The sequence below is a fragment of the Fusarium keratoplasticum genome, chromosome 8, assembly GCF_025433545.1.
Source record: "Fusarium keratoplasticum isolate Fu6.1 chromosome 8, whole genome shotgun sequence".
NCBI classification, from domain to species: Eukaryota; Fungi; Ascomycota; class Sordariomycetes; order Hypocreales; family Nectriaceae; genus Fusarium; species Fusarium keratoplasticum.
In genome coordinates this window covers 1707353-1727591 of record NC_070536.1, presented here as the reverse complement: position 1 = coordinate 1727591, position 20239 = coordinate 1707353, and the positions used below count along the sequence as shown (strand labels likewise).

The 20239-nt window shown below is 54.1% G+C and overlaps 11 protein-coding genes across 11 annotated transcripts; 4 read left to right on the top strand and 7 right to left on the bottom strand.

The window, feature by feature from the left end:
* Positions 1 to 252: 252 nt before the first annotated feature.
* NCS57_01036000 (uncharacterized protein) lies at positions 253 to 1502 on the bottom strand (the record flags this gene model as incomplete). The annotated part of the gene is made up of 2 exons (XM_053060106.1): positions 253 to 1352; positions 1427 to 1502. 2 exons carry the CDS (start codon positions 1500 to 1502, stop codon positions 253 to 255), a joined length of 1176 nt encoding a protein of 391 aa, XP_052910500.1.
* Positions 1503 to 2982: 1480 nt separating this feature from the next.
* On the bottom strand, positions 2983 to 5712 carry NCS57_01035900 (uncharacterized protein; the record flags this gene model as incomplete). Its single annotated transcript, XM_053060105.1, has 2 exons — positions 2983 to 5310; positions 5365 to 5712. The coding sequence occupies 2 exons, from the start codon at positions 5710 to 5712 to the stop codon at positions 2983 to 2985; spliced, it is 2676 nt and encodes an 891-aa protein (XP_052910499.1).
* A 533-nt stretch (positions 5713 to 6245) lies between these two features.
* Positions 6246 to 6993, top strand: NCS57_01035800 (Nuclear cap-binding protein subunit 2; the record flags this gene model as incomplete). Its single annotated transcript, XM_053060104.1, has 3 exons — positions 6246 to 6410; positions 6464 to 6567; positions 6624 to 6993. Exons 1-3 carry the CDS (start codon positions 6345 to 6347, stop codon positions 6991 to 6993), a joined length of 540 nt encoding a protein of 179 aa, XP_052910498.1. The 5' UTR covers positions 6246 to 6344.
* Positions 6994 to 7372: 379 nt separating this feature from the next.
* On the bottom strand, positions 7373 to 7821 carry NCS57_01035700 (54S ribosomal protein L31, mitochondrial; the record flags this gene model as incomplete). The annotated part of the gene is made up of 2 exons (XM_053060103.1): positions 7476 to 7821; positions 7373 to 7425 (listed from the first exon to the last, which is right to left on the bottom strand). Exons 1-2 carry the CDS (start codon positions 7753 to 7755, stop codon positions 7373 to 7375), a joined length of 333 nt encoding a protein of 110 aa, XP_052910497.1. The 5' UTR covers positions 7756 to 7821.
* Positions 7822 to 8104: 283 nt separating this feature from the next.
* On the top strand, positions 8105 to 8721 carry NCS57_01035600 (uncharacterized protein; the record flags this gene model as incomplete). The annotated part of the gene is made up of 2 exons (XM_053060102.1): positions 8105 to 8289; positions 8415 to 8721. 2 exons carry the CDS (start codon positions 8105 to 8107, stop codon positions 8719 to 8721), a joined length of 492 nt encoding a protein of 163 aa, XP_052910496.1.
* Positions 8722 to 9077: 356 nt separating this feature from the next.
* Positions 9078 to 9745, bottom strand: NCS57_01035500 (uncharacterized protein; the record flags this gene model as incomplete). The annotated part of the gene is made up of 3 exons (XM_053060101.1): positions 9580 to 9745; positions 9300 to 9437; positions 9078 to 9241 (listed from the first exon to the last, which is right to left on the bottom strand). The coding sequence occupies exons 1-3, from the start codon at positions 9587 to 9589 to the stop codon at positions 9078 to 9080; spliced, it is 312 nt and encodes a 103-aa protein (XP_052910495.1). The 5' UTR covers positions 9590 to 9745.
* Positions 9746 to 10982: 1237 nt separating this feature from the next.
* Positions 10983 to 13499, bottom strand: NCS57_01035400 (uncharacterized protein; the record flags this gene model as incomplete). The annotated part of the gene is made up of 2 exons (XM_053060100.1): positions 10983 to 11057; positions 11109 to 13499. The coding sequence occupies 2 exons, from the start codon at positions 13497 to 13499 to the stop codon at positions 10983 to 10985; spliced, it is 2466 nt and encodes an 821-aa protein (XP_052910494.1).
* A 1397-nt stretch (positions 13500 to 14896) lies between these two features.
* On the bottom strand, positions 14897 to 15362 carry NCS57_01035300 (40S ribosomal protein S20; the record flags this gene model as incomplete). Its single annotated transcript, XM_053060099.1, has 3 exons — positions 14897 to 14937; positions 14991 to 15258; positions 15321 to 15362. 3 exons carry the CDS (start codon positions 15360 to 15362, stop codon positions 14897 to 14899), a joined length of 351 nt encoding a protein of 116 aa, XP_052910493.1.
* A 549-nt stretch (positions 15363 to 15911) lies between these two features.
* Positions 15912 to 16397, top strand: NCS57_01035200 (uncharacterized protein; the record flags this gene model as incomplete). Its single annotated transcript, XM_053060098.1, has 1 exon — positions 15912 to 16397. The coding sequence occupies one exon, from the start codon at positions 15912 to 15914 to the stop codon at positions 16395 to 16397; it is 486 nt and encodes a 161-aa protein (XP_052910492.1).
* A 61-nt stretch (positions 16398 to 16458) lies between these two features.
* Positions 16459 to 17415, bottom strand: NCS57_01035100 (uncharacterized protein; the record flags this gene model as incomplete). Its single annotated transcript, XM_053060097.1, has 3 exons — positions 16459 to 16967; positions 17034 to 17240; positions 17316 to 17415. The coding sequence occupies 3 exons, from the start codon at positions 17413 to 17415 to the stop codon at positions 16459 to 16461; spliced, it is 816 nt and encodes a 271-aa protein (XP_052910491.1).
* A 434-nt stretch (positions 17416 to 17849) lies between these two features.
* Positions 17850 to 19287, top strand: NCS57_01035000 (Abhydrolase-3 domain-containing protein; the record flags this gene model as incomplete). The annotated part of the gene is made up of 3 exons (XM_053060096.1): positions 17850 to 17976; positions 18039 to 18425; positions 18482 to 19287. 3 exons carry the CDS (start codon positions 17850 to 17852, stop codon positions 19285 to 19287), a joined length of 1320 nt encoding a protein of 439 aa, XP_052910490.1.
* Between the last annotated feature and the right edge of the window lie 952 nt (positions 19288 to 20239).

Sequence of the window (20239 nt, the reverse complement as noted above, 5' to 3'; positions counted from 1 at the left end):
TGACACGGTCTGTCTAAAAGATAGGTATCTCAAACTTCTTGTTGACCATGTCCCAAAAACCCCAATCTCGAATCCCTTTTCGCCGTACGCTACCTCTCTCACTTTGACCGTGAAATATCCCATGCAGTTAATATCTGTTAAAACGTAGATCCTCCTCTTACAAAAAAGGGTGACCCTTGACCCCCTACTCGGGGCATACAATCAATCCATGGCACTCACCCAATGTGCCCGTGACATTTACATCATACAACCTTAGTCCACGATGTCGCCGCTAGATGCCGAAGAGGCCACTGACGCGGGACGAGGCGGCGGCGGTGGCATGGCGGGGAAGAAGTTGCCGGCCACGTTGATGTCGATCTCAAACTTGGGCATGGTAGAGCTGGCACCACCGTTGCGGAACAGAGCTCCAAGGTCGTTGCCGAACGACGTCATGTCGTATGTCTCGTCGCCCAGCGTCACACGGCGGACTGTGGCTCGGTAGTTGGTGTTGCCTCGCATCGGGGTAGGGTAGGGGGTAGGGCTCGAGGCGCTGATGAAGCTCATGGGACGCAGCGTGGCTTCGCCCGTTGCCGTCTGCTGAAGGAACTGGGCGGTGGGCACCACCTGCGCGACCATGTTCTTCTTGCCGGTGCCGATCAAATGGAGGACGAGGAGAGCAGCGTGCGTCTTCTGTCCCGGAAGAGGGATGGGCATGGTCCTGGGAGGCGGGGGCATCACGGCGACGGGTGGAGGAGGAGGCCGGGCGGCCGGGGCCGGAGCGGGGACGGGAGCGGGGGCGGGGAGGTGAATCGGCGCGGGGACGGGATTGCTCCACCCAGGGGGAGGGTTCTGGACCACGGCAGGTCGCTGAGGCAGAGGCAGAGGCATAGGTCCCCAGGCGGGATGGGGGCCAGTGCGGACGTCGCTCGCGACACTGGCGTCAAGGCGGGAGCGACGAGTCTTGACCGCTTCAGCCCGGTGGCTTCGGCGATGTGCCATGCGAGGGGGTGGCTGCTCATCCTCTGACAGATCAGAGTCGGAGCCAGAGCCAGAGTCCTCAGTGTCGGAGGAGCCGCAAAGTGCAATGACCTCTGGTCTCACCTCACCGCCTCTGAGTCCAGCCCGGGGCTTGGTGGTGGTGGTGGGAACAAGGTCGTAGCCGTGGCAGCTGACGTGCTGGTCTACCAGACGGGCAGAGTTTTCGTGGAGGATCTCCATGGCTCGCGAGGGATGGGTCGCAGTGCCGGAGAGGATCTTGGTGCGCTTCCCCTTCTCGGTCTTGAGGACAAAGAGGTGCCATTGGTTGCTGGTGTCGAGCCGAGAAGCAAGCTCATAGTCGGCATCGGGGCTACCGTGAAAGGAACGGCAGTTGGCTAAGAGAATGCGACAATCGCAGGTTAGTTGAGGCTATTCGGACTCGGTAGAATGTCAAGCGAGGCCCACTTACCAAGCACAAGACTCTGATAGTCAGGGTTGACGGACGGGAGAGGCATAGCTGCGGTAGTTCGAGGCAGCAAGGTCATGAGGGAAGTAATATGAAAAGTGCTGTATGGAAACGATCAAATGATCATGGAAGGCGGTGCATAGCAGATTGCCTTGATCGAAAGTGCGCAAGGCCTCATATATTAAATATCACCACCATCAGCCGCTTCGCTTGTCGTTTGTTTGAACTTCTGAACTCTCATAGGTACGTCCGAAAAGGCCAAAAAAGTAAGGCGGACTCTGCATACCTCCGGGTGTCAAGGCAACTCAACTTGGGGGCGTGGCGTGTGTGATATGTGAGAGGCTCACTCCCACACCTCTTCCTGCAAGCGCCCTCTCCAAAGCCATAACTAACTCTTCACCTTTTCTCTCAGCTCTAGTTCTGCTGTGCACGGCGTACGGATACCAACTTCCGTGACAGTGTCGCAAACAGAGCCGGTCTTACTTGTGCATGTCCCGCCCCCATGAAGCCACGCACGACAATCAGGCTCGAATGAGGCCAAGCAATAAACACCAAGAATGCATCCTTGGCCCTGTTGCTTGTCTCGTAATCTTCGCCCAGTTTCTAAGGCTTTGAAGGGTTCAACCCCAGAAATAGCTCATGGCAACCCGGCCGACAAATGCAGCGACGACCCCTGAGAGCCATGCAACAGCGTAGCAATCCTGCATCCGTTGTCACATCCCGGAAGCAGCAGCAGCAGCTAGTGATAAGCAATCAGCCGCATTATTGGGAGCCTCATTCGCCCTGTTTGTGTCTCATCGTCTTCGGCAATGTGGCCTCCCTCCCTTGGCGCTGGGTGTCACCATGGTAATGGCTGGCTTCATCGCCCTCATCTTCAGCCTTTGTCCATGATTCGGCCAGGATTGAGACGTCTTGAAAGCAGTGAAACAAGGCTGAGCAATAGTTTTTGCCACTTTGAATAGTTTGAATGGGGGTAACCAAGTGTCTGGGGAACAGGCTTGTTGTCGTCGCCTCAAGAAAAATGATTGGCCTTGCTTGCAGACGTGGACAGCCCTATGGTTTGTCAGGTCGAAATTGAAAGGTTGGCTAGGGACTGAGAGATTAGCAACAAGGGTTGGCTGAACAAACTTGTTTTTTCCTGTTGCCGGCCCTGCCTGCTTCCGACCGGTTTTTTTTCTTTTTTCTTTCCCGTCAATACTTTCTTCTTTTTGTTGTACCGTGATAGCATCAGGTTGTAATGCAAACTGCCGGGCATCATCCATGCAGTGGAAACTCGCTGTGTGTGTGTCGATCATCGGGAAATCTTGTTTCATGCTTCCTTCATGATGCTGCTGTCAAGCATGACCATGACGTGAGATAAGACTGAGTCCGGCTTCATTTTTTTTTTGACAAGGAAAGGTGGCTGTCCAAGGGAATGTTTGTCGACCAAGGAATGAAGGAGTGAAAGAGGATCCAGAAGCTGAATCAAAATGGGCCTGATGTCTCTTATTATACCCCGCGAGCAGAATCGGTCAGTCGTAGATAGATAGATAGGTAGGTAGGTATTGTACACATTAGCTTCAAACATTGGTTTGGAGCCGTTGGAGTCGAGCAGCCACCGCCTCGACCAAGGCACTCTCCCTTGACAGCATGCCTTGGACCTGTTGCATCTTCGCCCGACGAACATCCTGTGGAATCCGCAACTCGGCCGAGGGTGTCGTGGGTCCGTCTCCATCCGCAGCCACCTTGTTCAGCGCCTCCACCTCTGCTGCAAGATCTGCCTGCAGGTGTTTGATGTCTTCCAGACGTTTCCATAACTGTTTCGCCTGAGCTGTTGCCCCCTGCGCCTTGCCTGATGCCAGCTCTGCATACTCTGGCGCCGTCACGCTCGCCTCCATGCTCCTGACCTCCTCCACGAACGCGCGTTCCTTGGCGCTCAGGTCCCGCGTCGTTGCCTTTCCGACAACCTTTCGTAGGTTCTCCAGTCGCTCAGCAAGCTGCCCCTGCCGGTCCTTGGCCGCCGAAACTCTCCGGTCATACATGTCGTTGTCTGCCTCACCGTCCCGGTGCGCTCCATTGATCGTGTCAATCTTGCCCTTGACCTCGTTGGCCTTCATCACTTGCTGCTTCAGCTCAGCCTGGAGAAGCTCGCAACGCCGGAATACCTCAGCAGCTGCCATCCCGAGACGATGGGTCTCGTCTGCCAAGACCTTGTGTGCATCGGTAAAGATCTGGAGTGTAAGCGGGCTCAGCCTCACTTCCTGGTTAACTACCGTCTTGTGCCGAGACGTGCGGAGCCTCTCCAGCAAAGTGGGCAAAGCGGAGCCCTCGTCAAATGCATGCGACGGGTTGAAGACAGGACGAGGCTCATAAAAGTCCAGTGGGGCCATGCTGGCTTCACGCTCGTTGTCAGGACTCTCCTGTCGGATGGGGGCAAGATCAACCTCAGGCGTGTCGAACGTCAGAGCGATCGGGTCGTAAGGCGTGGCTGACAGGAGGAAATAGCCGACATCAGGGTCCCGGAGCACACTGCATGCAGCCAAGGGCACAGCTACGTCAGCGGTCGGCTGCGAGTATATGCGCTCTCTAGCCGACTGTGAGTTGACGAGGAGCCCAATTCTGAAGTCCGTACCAGCCTCAGAGTCGCCATTGAGCTCACCCTCGAGGCGGAAAATCCACGACGTGAGAGAAATAAAGGTGATGGCCGCGTGGTGCGTAACAAAGAAGTTGTAACGAGACGTGACGTCGGTGCTAAAGACCGGCCAGGACTCTTCATTGACCTCAACCGGGGTCATAGTATCAATGGCCTGGAAGGAGAGAAGCGAAGGAGGGTCGGATTCGGCGAGAAGTCGTCCAAGCTTAGACTTGTTCTTTGGCGGCAACCACTGAGCCTGTACGCCCTCCATATCAAGGTAAACGCGAATTTGACCGCTGGTGGACAGGAGACACACCACGGCAAGAGACAGGCCCTCCTGATCCCCGTTATCCATGTCCAGGTCGTCCTCCTCACCCATCATGAGTTCCTCTGTCTCAGTCTTCTTTCCGATAATAAGCATATCCGTAATCGAGGTGTCCAGCTCATCGCCTGTATCAGGGTCGGACTGGAGCTCGAACGGTCCCTGCAGGCGCGGGATGACACCGGGTCGGGATGGTCGTGTATAAATCTCCGTGATAGGTTCTCCGATTGGCCCCTCGACAATTTGCGGTTCTTGAGAATCCAGTTCTCCCATCCATTCCAGCTGCTGTTGGGCAAGGAGCTTCTCCTGCTCTCCAATCTCAGGGTCATCCTCGATACTGGCGACTGTGGTGACAATTGACACCGAAAGCGAAGGAATCAAGGTGGGAGGGGGCGCCCAACGCTGAGGCAGCAACGGGCATAGAGCATAGACATCTCCCTCTCGCATGGCTACCCACAGGGTCATGGGGTTCCATCCACCAGCTCCCTTATTAGAGAAGCTAGCAGCAGCCACCTCCATGTCGAAAGAGTCGGGTGAAAACGCCTTGTTGGTGGCCGAAGTAGACGCCGAAAAGTCCTGGTCGAGAGTGGTACCGTCAACCAGCTTCTTCAGGTCGATGGACGTTGTAGGGGAATCGAATGACCAACGATCAGACGTGGACAATTCCCACACTCGCACAATGGCGTCCGCCGTAACCGTGACGATACAAGAGCCGCTGACTCCAAGCGGGTGCCACAGGGCAGACACAATGGCAGGTCTGGAGGTGACATGGGTGGTAGGCCCCAGTGTGAAGATCTTGGGCTTGAGAGGGCCAACGTCCTCGCTGGTCAGATGGGAGGGATCCGGGAGAACGCAGATATGTACGGTGTGTGTCGTCAAGATGGCTAGGAAATTCGAGTTGGGGGAAATGATGAGCTGTCGAATGTCGTCGGCAACTGGCGTCTTGATGACCTGCACAGCGGTCAGCGCTTCTCCTTGAACTTGGGATGATAGCATCCGACTTACCCTCAATCCAGCGGTAGATTCCAGGTTCCCATCGTCGTCGAAAGGAGGAGTAGATTCCTCGCGCTTGATGCGAATTGCCGATCCTGACCTCCCCTTCACATGGCGATTCGCCGCCCACTCGTCCTTCAAGTAGGCGAGGTCTCCCCAGCGGATCTCGCGCCCGACAGCTACAAAGATCTCGGTGCCTCGTCGTGCGATAGTCCTGCGCGGACCGGGGATGGGCTTCTTTCTGGACGAGTAGCCAACCTCCAAGGCGCGCGAGCGCGACGCCTCTGATGGCTCAAACAGGCGATGACCGGGGGTATTGCTCGACAGCCAAGCTGCCGAGAAGCTCTTGACCTTGGGCATGGCGAGAAACAGGAACCGGAAATCGCCAGCCTCAGTTGGTGTGTAGCTTCCGAAAGCTCAAAAGTTGGAAGAAGGAGCTTTGGGATGGCAAAAGATTGTGACGGTTTGTTGATTGCTGGAGTAACAATACAAGCGAGGCTGAAGATCTGGGGGCTGGCTGTAGTAAAAAAAGTTACTAGGCGCCCGTCACCCCAGTGAGCGTCAAGAGACGCCAGCACCGCCACACGTCAGGAAATATGGAAACGAGACTCGAGAATGTGAGGAGGCTTGGCTAACTCCTCTCATATAGGATAAATAAATTTATAGAAGATGATACAAGATAATCTGATAGTTTAGAAAACTTTGATATGTTTTTACTGTACTTTATTAACTATCCTTAGGAGAGAAAAGGCGAATCTCAGTATCTCGTTTTTTCCTCAACCCGGGTGACCGCCACAGTTCCAGCCGCAGGACCCACTCTGAATCTCGAGTAGCCTTGCGAAGCATCATCACACCAAGCAAGCAACCATCCATCCATCTAACCCCAGCAATTACTCAACAACCTTGTCGCGTTTACCTCTTTCAATCCCCGACATCTTGTGCGACTTCAACACCGACAAACCTTTCTATTTTATCCATTCAAACTTGCGACAATGCGCCCCGGCGTCAGAAGTACCGTAGAGCGCCTGGATAGGCCCAGCGCCTACTACCAGAGCCGCGTATGGCATCCAGCCCTCCATATTCGCCATGAGCATCACTGACAATGACCCAGAACAAGCGGAGACGCGATCGCGACGATGGAGAGAACGCGGAGAACGCAGGAGAGCCCCCAGTCGACCCCTTGGCAAACGCGACCACCCTTTACGTGGGAAACTTGTCCGTGTTCCCCTAATATTTCACATTACAGGCGACTGACCACCATCACGTTCCAGGTCTTTCTACACAACCGAAGAGCAAGTCTATGAGCTTTTTTCCAAGTGCGGCGAGATCAAACGGCTCGTCATGGGCCTCGACCGTTTCAGCAAGACGCCCTGCGGGTTCTGTTTTGTCGAATACTACACACACCAGGACGCTCTCGACTGTCTCAAGTACATTGGTGGCACTAAGCTGGACGAGCGCATCATCCGCACCGATCTGGACCCGGGCTTTGAGGAGGGCCGTCAGTATGGTCGCGGTAAATCCGGCGGTCAGGTACGAGACGAGTATCGCGAGGACTTTGACGAGGGCAGAGGAGGTGTTGGCAGGGCGATACAAAGCGATCGGGGAGGTGACTACGATGATGATAGCCGATACGGCAGGTAGATCGGGAGCAGCGGCGCTCCCCGGGTTAGGCTTTTGATACTTGATACCCCTGAAAAGAAAAAAAGCAGTTGTTGTTTGGGAAGATGAACTGGATTCCCTTGTATTTGATTCGGCGAATATGCCTCCATCCCACTCCCACTGCGCGCCCTTGGTCTATTCCTACACTGGCACCAGACACCTGTCGACGTTTGTACACCATAATAACCAGGCAAATTTTGTGTCGTGAGATTCTTTTCGCAATTCGTAGTTGAAACATTGGTGTTGTACATGGGGACCCAACAAAGATCCGCCTGCAATTCCCATTGTGGGATGGATACGCCGCTCCGGGCTCGATTCTTGGCCCATTGGGCTTCCCTCTTCCTCCTCTGCGTGATCGACTCTAATAACCAGGGGGGTTAATTCTCTGGGAAACCCTCGTCCACTTGGGGAGCTCTGTTGCATTGTTAATGCCTTCGTTTCCAATCAATTGCAGAAAGACGTACTGTGAATGCCCTTGCGGTATCTCTTGGCCTTTCGGTCAAACATGGTGTACTTGTCCTTGGGCAGCATCTCAGCCTCTGTGGGCATCTCGGCCTTCCATCGCTCGAGAGCCTCGAGGGTCTGTCCCTTCTTGGCGAGGGCAGCATCGACAGTCGCAACGACGTTGTCGACGGCTCGGAGACGCAGGCGGTGTCGTCGCTTCTGGAACTTGGACAATCGCCAGGGGATCTTCCACAGAAGACCTCCCGAGAGGGGATTCGTAATGCGGAAGGGGCCGAACATCGTGGCGCGGGGGAGGAGGGGTATCGCTGGATCGGACGGCGGAGGGACGACGGAGGAGGAGTTGGACGTTTATCGGAGGACCGACGTGAACTTTTTCCCGGGGGGCGGCTGGCGGAGCCGCGGGCGCTTGGTACGGGGGCATTTGGTTGGCTGCATTGGCGGAGGCAGGGTGGGCGGAATATTGTGAGACCCGGCGCTGGGGGAAGCTCCCCACATTGAGGACGTCGCAGTTGCAGCGCGGATGGACGACATTGACGACTCTATCGACAAAAACGACGATAACACTTCTTAGACGCCCAGCGCAGCCGGACGAGGATCTCGAAGCACAGCCGATGCGGCCCGCGACACGATGAGTTACTACTTCGCCATCGTCGGCACCCAGGACAACCCCCTGTTTGAGCATGAGTTTGGCACCTCGAAGCAGGGCGGCGACGGACAGTCGCGCTTCAGCGACCAGGTCCGACACCTGAACCAGTTCATCCTGCACTCGAGCCTGGATATTGCCGAGGAGGTGCAGTGGTCGCATGGACAGATGTGAGTTGAGTGGTGCCGCTGTGAGGATACGTCGAGCCATGGTCTTGCGATCAAGGGGTACAAGACGGATTGGACATGGATCGATCTACAAGAAACAGAAGCTTACTCTTCCCGTCGCGCAACAGGTATCTCAAGTGCATCGACAAGTTCTTCAACAACTACATCTCATGCTTCGTCACCGCCGGCAACGTCAAATTTCTCCTCCTCCACCAGCCCATCGTCCCGACATCCGGCTCCTCGTCGCGGTCGTCAACCGCCATTGGCGCAAATCCCACCAGCCCGGCCACCGAGGAGGCCATCAAGATGTTCTTCACCGAAGTATACGAGAACTGGGTCAAGGCCATAATGAGCCCCTTCTACCGCGCCAACATGGAGGTGCGCAGTCCCATCTTCAGGACAAGAGTGGCGGCGGCGGGCAGGAAGTACCTGTGATTATGGGAGAGGTTACGTGTTCTTATGATACCATGGATGCTTGCGTTTTAGATGGGAAGATAGACAGTGCCTTGGATTTGAATAATACATGACATGAGTGAATCGATATTACAGCAGTCAAGGCCAGGCAAGGGACAAGGCAACGGTTCTTTGCACACTAAAGCCTCAAGAGAACCATCAAGTGATCAATGATTTGTGTGTGGTATTCATTTCAAAAGGTCGTCTACCATGACGCCTTGCAATATCATAGCCTGGTCCCCAACGCCTTAGTCAAATACATCCATCCCAGTGTCAGCCATTGTGAATCGCTGTATAGCCTCCCAAAAACAGAACCACCCAGTAGGTGATGTTGCTGTTTAACCACCGAAACCGTAGAGGGTGCGGCCCTGTCGCTTGAGGGCGTAGACGACGTCGAGGGAGGTGACGGTCTTGCGCTTGGCGTGCTCGGTGTAGGTGACGGCGTCACGGATGACACCCTCGAGGAAGGTCTTGAGGACACCACGGGTCTCTTCGTAGATCACTGAAGGGATTGTTAGTATCTTGATGATGCTCCATGTGGTAGATCAAGGTCAACTTACTGGCAGAAATACGCTTGACACCACCACGACGAGCGAGACGTCGGATAGCGGGCTTGGTGATACCCTGGATGTTGTCTCGCAAAATCTTTCGGTGACGCTTGGCACCACCCTTGCCGAGGCCCTTGCCGCCCTTGCCGCCTGAAGTAAAGCGTTAGCAACCATCGTGAAGCTCAAGTTGGATGCATCTCCTTGACGCGTCGATGGCCACGGTCGGTCAAATGCGACAACGACGATGCACTACACGGCGACGAGGTGATGAAAGAAATAAAAGGATACTTACGTCCAGTCATGTTGTTGATGGGAGTGTGTAAAGATTTGATAAAAAGAGGCGCGTTGTTGAGATACTGAAGATGACGTGCGTGGGTTGCAGATAGACGCGTTCTGGAGAAGAGAGAGAAATGGGAAAAAGGCACGATGCGGGGGGGGCGAGGGGGGTGGAATAAATACGTGCAGGCAATCAGTAAAAAAACTGGAACGAAAACAGCGGGCAAACAAGGCAGGCACCAGAAAATCACTGCTCGCTGCTCCCGCCACGGGCTGCTAAAATGCAGGCGCAATCAGTAGAAAAATGGCCCTGGCGCTGATGCCGCTTTCCCCGTTTCGGACGCGTTTTTGGAGGGGGAACTGAGCTCACGCGCCGTGTAAATTGGCTGATTGTCTTATTCGGCCGGTCCGATTTTTTGATTGGTTGATTTTTTCCAGCCGCCGCCAAAAATGCAGCAGCGGTGGCTGTAGGTACGTACTCGTGACGCCAGGAACACCGCCTCGACGACCCAGCCTCTTGGATTTGGCGGGGACTACAAGGCGACTATGGTCATGCGCGTGAGGTCGAACAGGATACTGTATAGGACATCTATTGAGGCCATCATGAGTCTTTGACCTTATTTTCTTTCTCGATGCATCATCTAGCACGACACCCTCGTTCAATTCCTACCTGTTAACTTGACATCATCGTCACATGTGCCTCCAACTTCTACCACTAGCGGGCACTCGCATGAACTGCTTAATTACGACGTGATACCAGATCAAGACCATCTCATATGATTAATGTGCCTTCTTTCATGCTCTGACTCATCTAGCGATATTTAATTCACGGTATCTGCTGTTCTAAAGTCGATTCACACTCCAACTCAACGCATAACTGCCTTTCGCAATGACAAATCCACACATGCACTCACACTCACAAAAACACAATATCCAACTCAAGCAAAAGACCTTACGGCCTCTTCCTCTTCGACTATCTATCGGGGTATCCCTCCGCAAAGCCCGTTGCTCCAAAGCCTACCTCGGGGTACCCTTAATGTACAGTTGCTACCGCATGTTTACCGATACTATACACAACAAGCCAAGCCGCTCTTCCATTTGCTTCCAAAGCCCAGGCCGTTGAAGCAGCCCAGGTAGCAATACCAAGTAACGCCAATGCCATGCCTGCCATGCTATCATTCCTCAGTCAAGACTTGCGCCAACCCCAGCTCCTCGCAAATTCCACCCATCCTTGAACCTCACTTGAACCAGCCTTCGTCAGCCAAACATGTGAGACTGACATCGAGCCTCAGCCGGCGTCATCGTCCTTCATCCCCTGCACATTCCAAATGCCTCATTATCTTGCTGTTCCAATCCCAAAACCAAGGCTCCCTAACTCGCCCAAAGCGCAGACCCGTTAAAATCGCAATGCTCATGACATCATGCCATCATGGAGTCGTCCATGTCCACATCATCTTCAAAACTCTCAATCGCTTCTTTAATTTGTTGGCTTGCCTAGAGAAACGGTCAGTTTGGTAACATTCAGAGATCAGCCAGGTTGCTTACCTTGGGGTCCAAAGCAAGAGCAATGGTAAAGTGCCGCACTGAGAGTTGCTTCTCGCCCATGCTCCTATACAGTTTGCCGAGAAGAAAGTGAACAGTCGCCTCATCAGGTGCCAAGTCTTTCAGCACCATCAACTCCTTCTGTGCAGCGTCCAGTTGTCCTACAGCGAGCAATGCTCTAGCCTTCTTGTACCGGGTCTGCGCAGCTCGCGGCGCGAGCTCTACCGCTTTGCTATATGCTTGCAGTGCAGGCATTATCTGTTTCTGCTTCTCCAACACCGTTCCGATGCAGCAGATCAGGACCGCATTGTTGGGGTTTATACTCTGAGCTGCGTGGAAGTGCGCATACGCCTTATCGAGCGCTCCCAGGCGCTCCTGAACCTTTCCAATGCCGTAGTAAGCGTTGTAGTGGCGTCTATCTGCTGATATCGCCTGTCGGTATGCAGTGAGGGCCTTATCATACTCTTCGTTGGCCACATGTTCGTGTCCTTGCAATGTGAAAGCATAGGCGAACTTGGGATCCAGCTGAGTTGCCCTCTTGAAACACTTCAATGCTTGCTCATAGTCGCGAGCGAGCGACCACGCATTGCCAAGCGCGCACCAAGCTTGCGGTGAGAGCCAGGCTGAGTCTACCAGCTCATGAGCAAGGAATGAGAGATCCGTCTCCCGCTTCAGATGCCATAGAATCGTAGAATACACCTCCATATCTTCAAGCCGGGACGGGGCCTGGACACGCATTTTCCTAAAGAACTTTTCGGCGTCGGCGTACGAAGCCTGCTCGTAGTGCGCCCGGCCCATCTGCGCAAGTACCCATGGTGTATTTTGATGCGCCAGAGGCAACGACATCAGGGCTTGTACGCTCTCCGCACACTGGAACTGTGACAAGGAGTAGTAGCCGTTGGCGAGCTTCTTTGTAAGGTCGAGTATCCACTTAAGTCCTTCCTCGATCCTTTGCGTGTCCAGTTCCGCCGGCTTGGGCGCAGGCGGCTGGGGGGGCACCTCCTTGACCTTTGGCAGTTCCCCGTGGTCGACGTCTGCGTGTGCGTCTTCCAGAGGCTTGCGGTTCCCGCTGACGACTCGTCCGACACTGGAGCCGCTAGATCCCGGTCGCATTATTCGAGAGATCGGGGGCCTAGCTTTCTTTAATTCTCGACCGGCCGACGCTCCTATCGTGGCCGCGCCCGAGTTTGCTTTGGATGATGGCCTGAACATGTTCAGTCTTGCGCTGCGTCGAGTCGTCGTGGGCTCCTCAGAGCCCCGTGCTGGGTGTCCTGATACAGTGCGCTTCCTCTCCGCTGCTGGTATGGACGACCGCAGAGATGCCGAGGGGGCGCCGTTAGATGCATCTGCCATGACAACCTCAGCAGCCTGTTCCTGTTGTCCTTTGTCTTGCGCTCTCGTTCGCCTTGATCCTAACCGGTAGTTCATCCGTGGTGGTGCGTCATGACCTTGATCCATGGCATGCGTGTTCCGCGTCCTCCGTGAAGGCGCTTGGGGCGCATCATGTGGTTGAACAGCGCGAGAGGATGTAACCTCTGATAATCCTTGGTTTGGGGGAGTCTCCATCCCGTCGAAGCCGGAGTTGTTGGTTGAAGTTGCATAGCGCATGCGGCCTTCGTGAATCTTTAACATAAAGTCGCTTCTTTCGCCTTCCATGACAGAGTCGCCATTAGTCAACTCATGAATGGTGGGAGAGTTGCTGGGATTGAATGGGTCGCTCCCTACATCCGTCGCGACGCCTCGTTGCGATTTCTTTGTTGGAACATCTGGGGGGTTTGATACTGATCCTTCTCTCGAGTCTACCGACGAGCTCGGCTCCACGTCGAAACTCTGCACAAGCGCATCGTTGACCTTGAAGATGTTTGGCACGCGAACCGTCACGCCCATTTCGCAGAGCGCTGTAAAGGCATCCCACATGAAGGGGTTGAGCTTGAGCGCCTCCTCGAAGCAGCCGATAGCCTTCTTCTTGTCGTCATAGCCGCGATTAAGTTTACCCATCAAGCACAGCACTGCGGATGCGTCGGGAAGGGCCGTTCGAGTAGTTGCGCTATGCTTCCCAAGGCTGCTTTTCGACGACCAGAGACTCCGCGACTTCTCAAGCGCTGTGATGCCATCCTTGTACCGCTCGAGGGCCAGGCAGGCTTGCGCGAACACCCACGCGCAGCCAAAGTGAACACCGCGGTAGCCCATGGGCTTACTGACGTCGTATGCCGACCGGTAGTCGCCGAGGCGCAGATGACATAGCGCATAGAGGTATGTGGGTTCGCTGGACCTGGGGTCCTGGGCGGTCAACCGTTCGGCGAAGAAGAGGGCGTTTTCATATGAGGCATTGTCGAGATGATAGTGTATCACCTGTCGTATCAGGCCACTGATGGCCGTCGGAGTGGGCGCCATGCTGGATGTTGCTGTCCAGCGTCAAAGGATGAGGAGGTTGGGGGGGTGACTTGGGGATGGCGCTGTGGGAGTTGCCTAACGACGTGCCCAGGCCATGGGACAGTCGAAGGGTAGGGCAGATCGAAAGACTCAATGGCAGTCAAAGCAACAATAGGCGACAGAGGATGGTTTGTCGTCGCCAGACAAAGGTGTTTGTTGTGCCGTTCGCGTGAGTGGCGGGGACTGCCAGTCGAAAGAAAACAAAACCACCGTGGGTCGGGGGGGTCGCTGGTCGGTCGCAGTCGACGTCAACGTCGCCGAGATGATTAGAAATTAAATAAAGAGCAAAGAATTTCAAGAGCCAGACGGGATGCTCTGTCCAAAGACGGCGCTCGGGTCTTGCTGCCTGGGACGGGACAGCAGGCGTTGAGAGCGTGAAGGGGAACTCGTCAAGTCAAATGTTGGCGGCTCGCAACGTTTCGTGAACGGGAACGGTGGGTCCTGACGAGCGAGCGTGCGAAAGGCGAAGATGGGGAGGTAGAGTTAAAGCCCAGAGATGAAATATAAAAAAAGAAATTTCCCTACTACCAACTCGGTCGGCTTCGATACAAGTGGCACATGATATGCAGACACGACACGGCCGAAGCTCTGGAAAATGCGGTAAGTCTTGGACGTCGTTTGGGTTTGGAAACGTGAATCTGTCGGGTCCGTGAGGTGAGTGAATGTTTGAAAATGGGTGGTCCTTCACGACCTGCTTGGCGCGCGGTATTGTTGTCAGCGTCTCTGGGCAACCAGCCTCTAAGTATAGGTACTTGCAGGTCCAGCCTGCGTTCCAATAGGTGGAGGTACCTGGGACTGGTAGCGCCTCCAGAGCCAGCTGCAAGGTCTTGCAACATGAGCCACTAAGCGCTCTTGTTCCTGAGGCTTGCAGAAACAAGGAGCCAATTATTGACCAAGACGCATCATGAAAAATGAAACAAATTTGGGAGTGTGGCAAGACGTCGATATGCAGAGAACGAGAGGTTTAGGGGTAACTGCGAAGATTAGGGGTTGCAGTAATAACCACGTTGCAAGTGGGCTTGAGAACTGCGTCCTTACCTAGGTACCTATCGTATTGGATGTATCCGTCATGAGTCTATGCATCCATTCCATCTATACTTTGTTGTATCCAATATTGTCGCGGCTCACAGAAATAAACAACTGCACACAAACCTGGCACAAATCTACGAAGCGGGCCAAATGGTCATACGTTTGGATGGTAGAACGCGAGGTTCTCAGTGATTCATTAATCGTAACCGAGTATCCTATATCTACCCTCCTTGCTGTGAGCAAGACAATGACGTCTCCATCATTCCCTTCCTTCACAATGCCATCATGGAACGCAGAACCTGGGCTCCAGACAAGCAGAGCTTCAACACTTAAGCGGCAATGGTAACCTCAACCTCAACACCGGCCTCGACTGCAAAACGGTTAGGAACTGTACAACTCTCCAAGCACGGCGGGGTCCCTTACTGTTGACGATGACGGACTTGACAACCTCGGTGGGGGCGTGGAGGTCGATGAGGCGCTTGTGGACGCGGAGCTCGTAGAGATCCCAGGTCTTGGAACCCTCACCGCAAGGGGTCTTGCGGGTGGTGATCTTGAGGTTCTTGGTGGGCAGGCGGACGGGGCCCTTGACGGTGAGGCCCTTGCTGCGGGCGCGCTCAATGAGCTCGGCGCTGACCTTCTCGAGAGACTGAACCTTTCGGCTAGTCAGGGTGATTCGGATGCGGTGGCTCTTCTATTGGAGGGGTCAGTCGTTGTCGTTGGCGATTGCTGTTTCCATTTTCTTGCAAAACGTACGGGCTGCTCGCCAAGGTCCTTCTCGATCTTCTGGTGAGACATTGTGAATGGCTGTCAAGACTCGGCAAAGATGACTGCAACGGTAACGTGATGACGGCCTGGTCGGGTTGAGGGACTGATCCTTTTGGTGTTGAGGAAGTTCAATGTCGGTTTCGCACCAAAATTTAGAAATATCCAGTTGTGCGCTTATCGCTTATCGGGCACACCCCACCTCCATCAGGGTACTCACGTGACATTTGACAGCTCAACTGTAGTAGAGGCATGACGTCGGTTTCAGCCGGAGCTCATGAGAATTGTTGTTGTTGTTGTAAATTGAATTGAGGCTATGTAGTCCATACTTTCATTATCGAAATCACAAAACTCAAGTCCTTTCTTTCTTTCAATTCCATTGCGATTCAACAAGCGAGCGAGGGGCAAGTGGCGGTGCCTATCAGCTTGTCGCAATTACAGCTCGCTCCGACACGCTGTTCACTCGACCCCTGTCCACTGGCGCCTAGTTTGCGACCAAGTCCACCTCCCATCGTCATTCCACTCTACTCCAGGCCAACATACAACCTCTTTTACGAATCTACAACTCATCATCTCATCGCAATGGCCCAGAAGGCGAAGAAGGATCGCGCCAAGTCCAACGCGGCGGCGCTCAACAACCTCCACATCGGCTCTCTCGTCGTCAACGTCCTCTTCCTCCTCGCCCACTTCCTCTTCCGCTCGCGCTCTCTCTGGCTCTATGGTCTCCTCTCCGCGCCCTCCCTCATCTGCGAGTACGTCCTCGAGATTTCCGGTCGCCCCAAGTACGACCCTTCCACACGCGCGCTACGCAGCTCCGGCGAGGACCTCTCCTCTGCCGGTCTGACCGAGTACATGTTCGACGTCATCTGGGTCACTTGGGCATCGGCGATTCTTGTCATCCTCTTCGGCAACAAAGGATGGCTTCTTTGGGTCGTTGTCCCGGCGTATGGCCTGTATCTGGGAAGCGGGCTGCTTGGCATGGGCAGGCAGAAGATGGCTGAGCTACAAGGCGCTGGTGTTGGTGATGCGGCTCCTCAGGGAAATCGCCGGGCGCGCCGGGCTGCTTAATTGATGCCATTGTTTCTATGGGGTGCTCTATCTATCATGATTCTGGGAATTTGCCCGTTCTCTAAGTGCTCTGTCGCGGCCGCTCGCCAGTCCATCGCTCTATGGTATCATCGTCAACATTTCGCACCAGGACGTGGATATGCTCCAGAGCGCGCACGCTTTGAAGAGCCACCCAATTCTTGAACCACAACACTCGGCTCTCTCCGTCTGGGCCCAAGGTGTCGACAAAATACTCCTTGACAAAAGCCTTCACCAACGCCCTGCTCTCCGGTGTCATGTCCCCTGTCTCCGGGTCTGTGGGGATGGTGGTGCGCAACCACACGACAATGTGGCGGATCTCCGGATCCAGCCCATATGGCCAGTCGTTGATCAAGACGCGGTAATCCGAGGGGTCCTTGAATGGGACATTGGACACCGGTGTGAATGGTGGCTGGCCCCAGGCATTGGGCAGCCGGTTGGCCAGGAGGTAGTTTGTCATGGAGCCATATTCAGCCTTTGTCTCTGCTGTCCATTTCATGTAGCGGCGCAGATCAGATGGCTTGCGTTTCAAGACAGAGAGGTTGTTTGCTTCTACCTTGGATGTTAGTGGACTTGAGCCTCAGGAGAACTGCATAGCTGAGTATCAATTTTACTCACCAATGATACCCTTGAGATCTTCCCAGTCATGTTTCTTGAACTCTTCGTCCGTCTGTGATAGAATCCACTTGTCCACCTCGGTGAGGGGAAAAGGAGACTCCTCTGGTGGATTCTCACCCATGGTGTTGAACCGAGCTGCGAACAATGTGGGGGATGCGGCAAAAGGAGCTCTCCGAGGAACCAAAAGCTTGTGATTCCTTGGCCCGGCTATGCATCAGTTGCCTGATCAGTAAACAGAGGAGCAGTCGCCGTCACGAAATATCGCGTGCTTCCTGAACTCACGGGTTCTCAGAGGCATCTGGAATGCTCTGATGCTCCTCATGCGGTGAGGCCTGGAAGGTCCCAACCAGCTTATGTCAGCCACGACATGTTGCCGAGCCATTCTTTTCTCAATTCAGCAATCAACGGTGTCTTTTTCCCCTCTTATCCACGTTCATTTCCTGCTGAAGAAGCGGTGATCATTTTGGGGTTTATCAGATGCTGTCACATGTAAAAGAAAAGGGACAGTTTTGACATTGACAACTTTGACCGTTAGCGGTGGCCACCCACCTAGAGCCGTTGAGCTGCGCCCAACAACAACCCCTCCATCATCGATCCAACAACCAACTTGAACGCGTCAAGGACTTGTCGCCCAATTACGGCACGAGCCGCTGCCGTTCATGATCAATTATATCCTTCCTGTTGCGGCTTTGTTAGGACACTCGTTTGGAGATTGCTTCACTTGAAAAGAGTCACATTCTCTACCGATTCACGACTTCAAAAGACATCGTATTTCATGAGCCACGTATTCCCGTTCCGAGCCAACTCTCCCCCATCATGATCCTCGGCCCCATCACCTTCGTCGACTGTGCCGTCTTTCTCGCCTTCCTCGCACCACAGCTCTTGTGGCACGCCGGCTTTTTCACGACCCTCATTACTGGTCTTCGGGCTCTGCCCTTTCTCCGTTAGTTGTCCCTCGCTCATTGCAGATCCGGAATCTCACAGACACTCACACGACATGTTTAGTATTGGAGCTCCCTTTTGAATTTGTCCATGAGCGCTACCTTACTCACCCAAGCCGCCAACTCCCATTCACACAAAATGCTACCTTGTTTGAAGATCTTGTTATACGCTGCGTGAGATACGCCTTTGCCAATATTCCCTCCAAAGTTGGGAGAGTCTTCTTTTCCAAATATGTCGCCCTCCCCTTTATCCGGTGGCGCATGCTTCGCCATGGCTACTTGCGATCCCCAGTCTACTATCGTGAGTATACAATAGGAACGGTACAGTCCCCCCTGGAAACCATCCAGAAAGGCACCATTAACAGCAACCAGGGGAGCATCCAGACCCGGGGCACCTGGATTATGCATCGGCCCGAGCATCCGCCAGACTTTGTTCTCTATTACATTCACGGTAGGGCAGACACATCTATTTGCAGGCCCTTTGACCTTGTCACTAACACGTTCAAGGCGGCGGGTTTGTCATGGGCTCGAGTTACTTTTATCTCGAGTTCCTCATGGTTTGGCATCACCTACTTGTGGAAGCTGGGTTCAAGAACCCAGCAATATTCGCACTTGAATACACATTGGTGCCTGATGAGGTCTACCCCAGGCAAGTTTTGGAGGCGTTAGAAGGCTACAGGCACGTTCTCCAAGTTGTCAAGGATGCATCCAAGGTCTGCGTCTCGGGCGATTCAGCCGGCGGCGCATTGATCCTTAGCTTACTGCTCGAGTTGGGCGCCCAGGCGGATAATCAAGAGAGCAAGGGGGTCAATGCCAGTGTCCGTGGTGGTCTCACCGATCCCCAACCACCTCATCTTGCTCTACCACGGATGGCCACGCTCATTTCGCCGTGGGTGACTCTCATGTCGAATTTGCATTATACTTCCAAGAGTGACTTTTTGGATAAACGCACCTTGTGGAGATACGCACATGAGTATGCAGGTGAGAGCATGGTTCAACAACAGCCAGCATCTCCAGGCAACTGTGTCGACGATGTTCTGTGGAGGGCAGCCAGTCCAGAGCGAGGCTACTTTGTCATCTTTGGAGAGGAGGAAGTGTTTGCGCCTGATATTGAAGACTTCCTCAAGCGCCAAGCCAAAATCGGCGTTGAGGTTGAAGGTCAGAAGTTTGATGGGGGAATCCACGCATGGCCCGTGGCGTCAATCTTTTTATCGAGCACAGAAGAGAAGAGGTTACAAGGGCTGAGAACTGCTGTCAAGGAAATTAGAAGACGAATGCCTGAATGGGGCACGTTGAACGGAGACAAGGTGTAGCATCAGATTAGATCAAGTAAACAATCATAGACAAGGCCTGAAGATGGTGGATCAGGAACCAGAGGATAGAACTCGGCTTCGTCTTCACCAGGCCTGCTCCGAGATAAAAGCTCAACTTGTATCATCATATGCTCGTGAGAGCAAAGGCAAACAGGTGACGTGTGTAGGGAATTTGGAATCATACCGGGCAAGAAAGAAGATGACACGTCAACCACGAACATTGTCGCGTTCGAGAGCCGAACTATCACTGTCATCCGAGACCCGGCGAGTTGCTCAGTATGGATCGGTTTCAGCCTTGAGACAAACACCAACGCATCCCACCCCAGCTCCCAAATGCTACTGCTGAAATCACAGAGCATAAGGGCCCAGCAATTAGCTGATTCGAGGTTTCTGTACAATAGCTGCATTGTGCCCTCTATCAGGGTGGCGGTGGGAGCCTAAGAGGGGAGCCTGGGGCTGCAAAAAGGCAACCAAACCATCCATGCAAGGCCAGTTGCTCGCGGTTCCTTGCTTGGGTGACTGATTCAGCACTGCATGCTTCGCCATCCATTCGTCGGCGAACGAGGAATGGGACATGCCACTTGCTCCACCAATGCCCCAAGGCCTTGCCTTGCATTGTGCGGCTGACAGAGGTATGGCTTGAAAAGTCGGCGGTGCGGAGTGAAGTCAGGGCGCAATGGAAGTCGTACAGGCTGACCGAGTCTGAATCAGTCGAAAAGACCCTCAGAGCAATCGCCGCATCGTGTCACAGAGTCCATACGGGTCGTTCGCCTGAAAGTGTGGGTGAAAGAAACAAGAGGGGAGAGTGAGAGGTGAGAGTGAATCACGAACACACGCCGCGCAGGCAGGGCCTGGAGACGAGATGCACACGCGCCTTCCCGAAAAGGATGATGCAGGTAGCCACTTTAAATGCCGGAAAGTGTAAATGGATCCCAATTATGGGGCGCGCAAG